At 33.3% G+C, this 6,066-nt stretch overlaps 1 protein-coding gene across 1 annotated transcript; it reads left to right on the top strand.

Annotated features, from left to right (window-relative positions):
- The first annotated feature begins 537 nt into the window (after positions 1-537).
- LOC149527879 (cytochrome P450 76C1-like) lies at positions 538-2,645 on the top strand. The gene is made up of 2 exons (XM_089812049.1): positions 538-1,667; positions 1,758-2,645. Exons 1-2 carry the CDS (start codon positions 780-782, stop codon positions 2,388-2,390), a joined length of 1,521 nt encoding a protein of 506 aa, XP_089668175.1. The 5' UTR covers positions 538-779; the 3' UTR covers positions 2,391-2,645.
- The last annotated feature ends 3,421 nt before the right edge of the window (positions 2,646-6,066 follow it).

Consider the following 6,066-nt stretch of genomic DNA (forward strand, 5'->3'; position numbering starts at 1 on the left):
TATATGTCTATATAACTAATTTATGCACCATGAAAATAAATATACTGCACCAAATAGTCTAAGAAAATAATATTATTTGGGACGAATGACACAAGCAGGGGTTTTAAGGTCACCCTTGAACATCACGCAAAAGTTTTATGGTCACTTTTAAACATCACACACTTATACACTAATGAAGAAATCAAGTGTGAATAAATAAGTTAACGTTGACTATTTAACACTTTTTGTCTATGAATAAACCTTAGTATGTGATATTTAAGACATGGAGAATTTTCTTATTTGAAAAGAAAACAAAAGTTGAGATTTTATTTGGTACTGATGACGTAAGCTGGGGTTATATTTTCAAGGGGAAGTAGTGTTCTAGCCCCACGCAATGTATGATCGCTGTGTTATTGTTTTATATTATTATTATTATTTATTAGATCTTCAATATCAATCAGATCACTCGACGATTATTATGCATGTGGGTGGAATCCGATGGTATTCTCCTAAATCCAAACCTTATCGTTTACACTTTGGGGACATAAAAAATCAAATATGCTTTCACAGACTTTCCACACAGAAAAGTTAAGGCGGCCAAGATATTGTTATTGTTATTAACAGTTGAAGGTGGATGGAGGACTGCATTTGGCAGGCCACGGTAAAGAAGGAAGGACAATATAGGTAAATAAAAGGAAACTCTACAAATATGTAGAGCTCCTAGTAGGTTCACATTGGGAATCTCGGCCTCCGCTAGAAAACCCAAAGAAAATCAGGAAATTGATGTTCTCCCGTCTAGGATGGAGATTTCACCGCTGTCATGGTACTCTCTGCTCCTCGCCTCCGCTTTGCTCTTCTTTTTCTTCTTCGTATGGAGAAGACAGAGGAAGACGGGGCTTCCTCTGCCTCCTGGACCGCCTGCCTTGCCTCTTCTCGGAAACCTCCTCCAGCTGGGAAAGAGGCCTCACGAGTCTCTACACGCACTCTCTCTCAAATACGGCCCACTGATGACTCTGCATCTCGGCATCAAGACAACAGTGGTCGTCTCCTCTGCTGCAATGGGGAAGGAGGTCTTTAAAACCCACAACCACGTTTTGGCCGGGCGGACGGTGATAGAAACAGCCAAATCTCTTTCTCATCACAAGTTCTCCCTCATTTGGGGCGAATACGGACCTCACTGGAGCAACCTCCGACGCATCTCAACGTTGGAGCTTTTCAGCCCCAAAAGAACGGAAGCTCTGCAACATCTGAGAAGAGATCAGGTGTTTCGCACCGTTCGACTCATTTTCGAGGACAAGGGAAAGGTTATCGATATTGGGCATACCGTGTTCTGCACGTCTCTTAATCTCTTGGGGAACGTGATCTTCAGCACAAACGTCTACGATCCGCACGATCCGGCCTCAATGGAATTCAACCATTCCGTCTGCGAGCTGATGAAGCTCTTCGGAACGCCCAATTTCTCTGACTTCTTCCCGTTTCTCCGGTTCCTCGACCCGCAGGGCCTGTGCCGTCAGACGGACGAACACGTGCAGGGTATGTATGATTTCGTCGATTCGTTCATACAGAAAAGACTCGCCCCTGCCAGCGAGAATGTTGAGAAGACTGACGCAAAGAAGGATTTTCTGGACGTCCTCCTGGACTGCAGAAGCGAAGACTTCACTCTCGTTCATATTCGAGCCCTCATAAGCGTAAGTACTGAAATCAACCATTTTTTGTTTTCCGATAGTTCATCATATTTTGCCCAGAATGCTTAATTAATTGTGTGTCTCATTTGTCAGGAGTTTTTTGTTGCCGGCAGTGAAACGACCACCACAACAATTGAATGGGCCATGGCAGAACTCATTCGCAATCCTCGGAAATTGAGTGTAGCCCGACGAGAATTGGATGAAGTGGTCGGTCGCAACAGGAGGGTGGAAGAATCTGATCTTGATCAGCTGCCTTATCTCCATGCGGTAGTGAAGGAAATATTCCGTTTTCATCAGCCGGTTCCCCTGCTGCTTCCCCACAAAGCCGAAAGTTCCTGCGTGATCGAGGGATTTGTGATACCCAAAGACACGCAGGTGATGGTGAACGTGTGGGCAATCGGGAGGGACCCTCAAGTCTGGAGCAATCCGTCAGAATTTGTGCCGGAGAGGTTTTTAGAAGGCGAGAATAGCAAGATAGATTACAGGGGACAACACTATGAGCTGATTCCATTCGGATCCGGAAGAAGAATTTGCCCCGGGCTTCCATTGGCAAGTCGAATGGTTCATTTTGTTCTGGCTTCTCTGCTTCACTCGTTTGAGTGGGTACTTCCAGAGGGGATGAGGTGCGAGCAGATGGACATGGCGGACGAGTTTGGACTGACTTTGAAGAAGGCGGTGGCGTTAAAGGCAATCCCTGCGCCACGTCTGCCAAATTATCTATACTAGCTTTCCATGATATGGCTTCACTTTACCAGTAACGTACATTGTCTTGCTTTGTGCTGTTGCTATAAGGAGTTCTGCTAAAGTGGCAACCAATTGTCATATGGATCTTTGCAAACTGTTTCGTCATGTTTCAATTTAATACTAGCTATTGGTTGTATCCTAGTGATTTTGTATCTCTTTCAGGTGCCTCCTATATGGTACTCTTTTTAACCTTGCTTATTTAAAAAAATAAAATAAAATAGAGTCCTGCTTTGTTCTTGCTGTTGTGTTTGACTTTCTGATGTTAACTGTGGAGTTAACGTTAACTGTCGAGTTAACATGAATGCGAGGGAAATTAAACGGAGCTCTGCTTTGTTCTTGCTGTTGTATTTGTATGATAATATAAATGCGAGGGAAATTAAATGAACCATGTGCTGTCCAATACCAATGGTTCAGAATGCTCCTTACACGTTCCAGCGCTGTAGAAAGTACACGATTCGTTCTTTGCGTGCAGCCTCTGTTAGTGCTGTCAAATCATGGGTTGATAGTGTAAATATAATAATTTGCATATGTTAAGAGTGAACTTCAAAGTTTTAAGTTCTAAGCTTCTAGGGTCCATTTGGTTCCTCGAAGATAGTAGGGATTGGCTTTTTCAGAACTTGGATTTGAAAATTTGTGCATTTGTTTCAAAATTTGCAAAATGGAATTAGCATACAGGACTTCCAATTTTGCCTCAAAAATAGGTTTTCCAACTTCCTAAAAAAAGTAGGAATTGAAAATCAAACCCTGGTTTTGTTTTTTTAAGGAGTTTAAAAATAATAGATTGGACTACTTTTTGAAATTTGCCTTCAACTCCAAGCTTACGCATAAAAATGTGCTTTCACACACATCTTTCGAGTGAAACAAACGGTTTCAATAAAATCCCAAAAATCCGAATGAAGATATACAGAACCTTGATTTGGCTAAACCAAAGTTTGTAGAAATCTGGTGTTTTAAATTCCACGAACCAAACGGAACCTTAAAGTTGTAAGTTTTTAAGTAACATGGCTGGAAGTGGAATTTTTCAAGAGACTTAATGATTTAAGTTTAATGTAGTATTATATTTTATTAATATGAATTTTCATATTTGAATGTAATATTTTGAAACATTATTTATTTATTGAAAGAAATTGTATTTACTTAAAATTAATTTAAATATTTTTTAAATTAGAAGTTTGGAAATAATATAATTAATTTGAGTTTTGCATTTTTAATCAATATATTTAGAGTGTATTTGATTTATATGAACATAATCTATTTTATTGAATTTTTTGTAAGAATATTATATAATTTTGACCCAAGTAATTTTAGTTTTATTGTTCAAATTCATTTTTATTAGTAGTTATTGACACACTCATAATGTTATGAAGGTGTCACATTTCTAATTAATTGAAAATTTGTAAATTATTGTATATTTATATGTATCTTTTTTACTATAATTATACACATATGTTAGTGAGATTTAAAGTAAATTTATTATAACACAAATTGTAATAATATCTACAAGATTTAATTTAAATTTGATATTAGATTTAAATAAAGATTTGTATTTCATTTTATTATATTTTAGTATATTAATTTCAATAAATATTTGTATTTGATTTTATTATATCTTTATATTCAAATATTTTTAAAAATTTGTTTAAAAAAATAACATCTCTAAAAAATATCAATTATTTTCATAAACATAATCTTTTTTTTTTTTTATAATCATCATCGTCTATTTATTAAAAAAAATAAAAATGTTAAAACAAATTAAGTTTCTATAAATGAAATGACTTTGAATCAATTTTTAACTTATTTATTATTTTTTACAAACATAATACGAGTTTATAGTTTGAAAAAAAATAAAAATTCAATGGTGAGTTTTATCAATGATAATACTTATAAAAAATATACAATATATATATTTTTAAAAATAAATTGGTTACTCTATTTTTTTAAAATTAAGCTTAAATTCAAAAGAATGTTAAAAATCTAAAGCTAAAAATTAATTAAATAATAAACAAAACCAAAAATAATCCATTAAATCCATATTATTTTAAATATGTAAACGTTAATAGAAATAAATTAATTTAAAAAACTAAGATAAAAATTAATTAGAAATAATTTATAGAGATAGTAAATAAAAAACATATAAAAAGGAGAAAAACAATGCCACCCATAGTATATATTAAAAAGATTAACAAAACATATTATAAATGAAATGAAAACTATTGACACTCCTTTCCAAAAGCAAGGCCTAATATATAAGTATGAACATGTCATAAAGGAGGGGTGCAGACATGTATGGAGATGGAATCAAACATACATCCCCATACGTTTTAGTTTGGAGCTTTACACATTGCCTCTTCACAATTGTGTACATGGGTCATCAAGCCTAGAATTTAACGATCACCCCTGCCTGTCATCTTGCTTTTTGATGATGGTCTGGTTATATTAATGCCTTTAATTTTACATTAATTTTGATTGTCCAAAATCAATATAATATACTATAAATTATTAATAATTACAAAAATCTTATACCTTAAGGTTTCTAAATTCATATGTTCTATAAAAAAAATTAGCTTAAGAAAGTTTCTAAGTTTATATTTTTCATACTAATATTTTAAATTGGTAAAATAAATTTATATAGTAATTTAGAAATATTATGCATAAATAATTTTGATAGTTTATTTATAAACTTAAGTATCATATTGATGGTTTTATAAAAAAAATTACATGTCAATCAATACAGCCCCACAATATTTAGCCTATAATATATGAATCAAAAGTATAGAAACAACGAATATGACCATCAAATTCTAGGCCTGCGAGTCGTCCACCTTCACCCTTTTAGTTGGTGAGAACATGTGCTTTCACGAAAATAAATTGCGGATGTAACTTTCTTTTTGTATAAATATGCCTAGGAAAGTATTGACAATGGTAAGGTTTTAATATTGTAAGAGAGAACATTTCCTCTAACACATACTTAAGCAAATTTCTTAATGTTTACACTTAAAAATTGAAAAAATCAATGGAAATAATATTTTGTAAAGAAGGAAATATATTTGTGGAGCAATACGATGAATATAGTAATATGTAGATATAATTTGTTTTGAATCTTTGAATTTTTTAACAATAATATATATTTAAATTAGAATTTATGATAAAATGTATATAAATGTGTTAAGGGTAAATTCATTTTCCATCTTTGAGCCTTTTTTTACTATCTTCTAAAGTGAACTTGACATGATTTTATTTTTTCAACATATTTTTATTTCATACTATTTGAAGACATTCCATGTGTCATTAAATGTGATATAGTTTATGGATACAATAGAAATGTAAAATGCATTAATTTTACAAAACAATAAAATAACTATATAAAACACCCACCTCCATTGCATTAGAACCTAATACCACTAGATATCATGTGGCATTTGCATACAATACGTACCATGTTGATAAGTTGAGCTTACGAAAATGAAGTGTTTGGGGCTTGAGGTACTTTAAATGATGATTTGTGCTTTCATATCATGTACATTTTTCCATCACACCAAAAGAATGTACTTCTGGTGGGATAGGGATATCATTATAGATATAGTCACTACTCTAACAATATATTTTATATAATTTTTCTATGAGAATGGTTTTTTATAGGTCATTTTCCTAAGTTGAT

The sequence above is a fragment of the Cupressus sempervirens genome, unplaced genomic scaffold, assembly GCF_028749045.1.
Source record: "Cupressus sempervirens isolate cs-2001-9-10 unplaced genomic scaffold, ASM2874904v1 CseChr00s100001_01, whole genome shotgun sequence".
Classification (NCBI taxonomy): Eukaryota; Viridiplantae; Streptophyta; class Pinopsida; order Cupressales; family Cupressaceae; genus Cupressus; species Cupressus sempervirens.

Excerpts from the sequence above, each read along its gene's own strand:
- LOC149527879 (XM_089812049.1), top strand. The coding sequence starts at position 780 with ATGGAGATTTCACCGCTGTCATGGTACTCTCTGCTCCTCGCCTCCGCT. Across the intron at positions 1,668-1,757 it reads ATATTCGAGCCCTCATAAGC|GAGTTTTTTGTTGCCGGCAG; the intron begins GTAAGTACTGAA and ends CTCATTTGTCAG.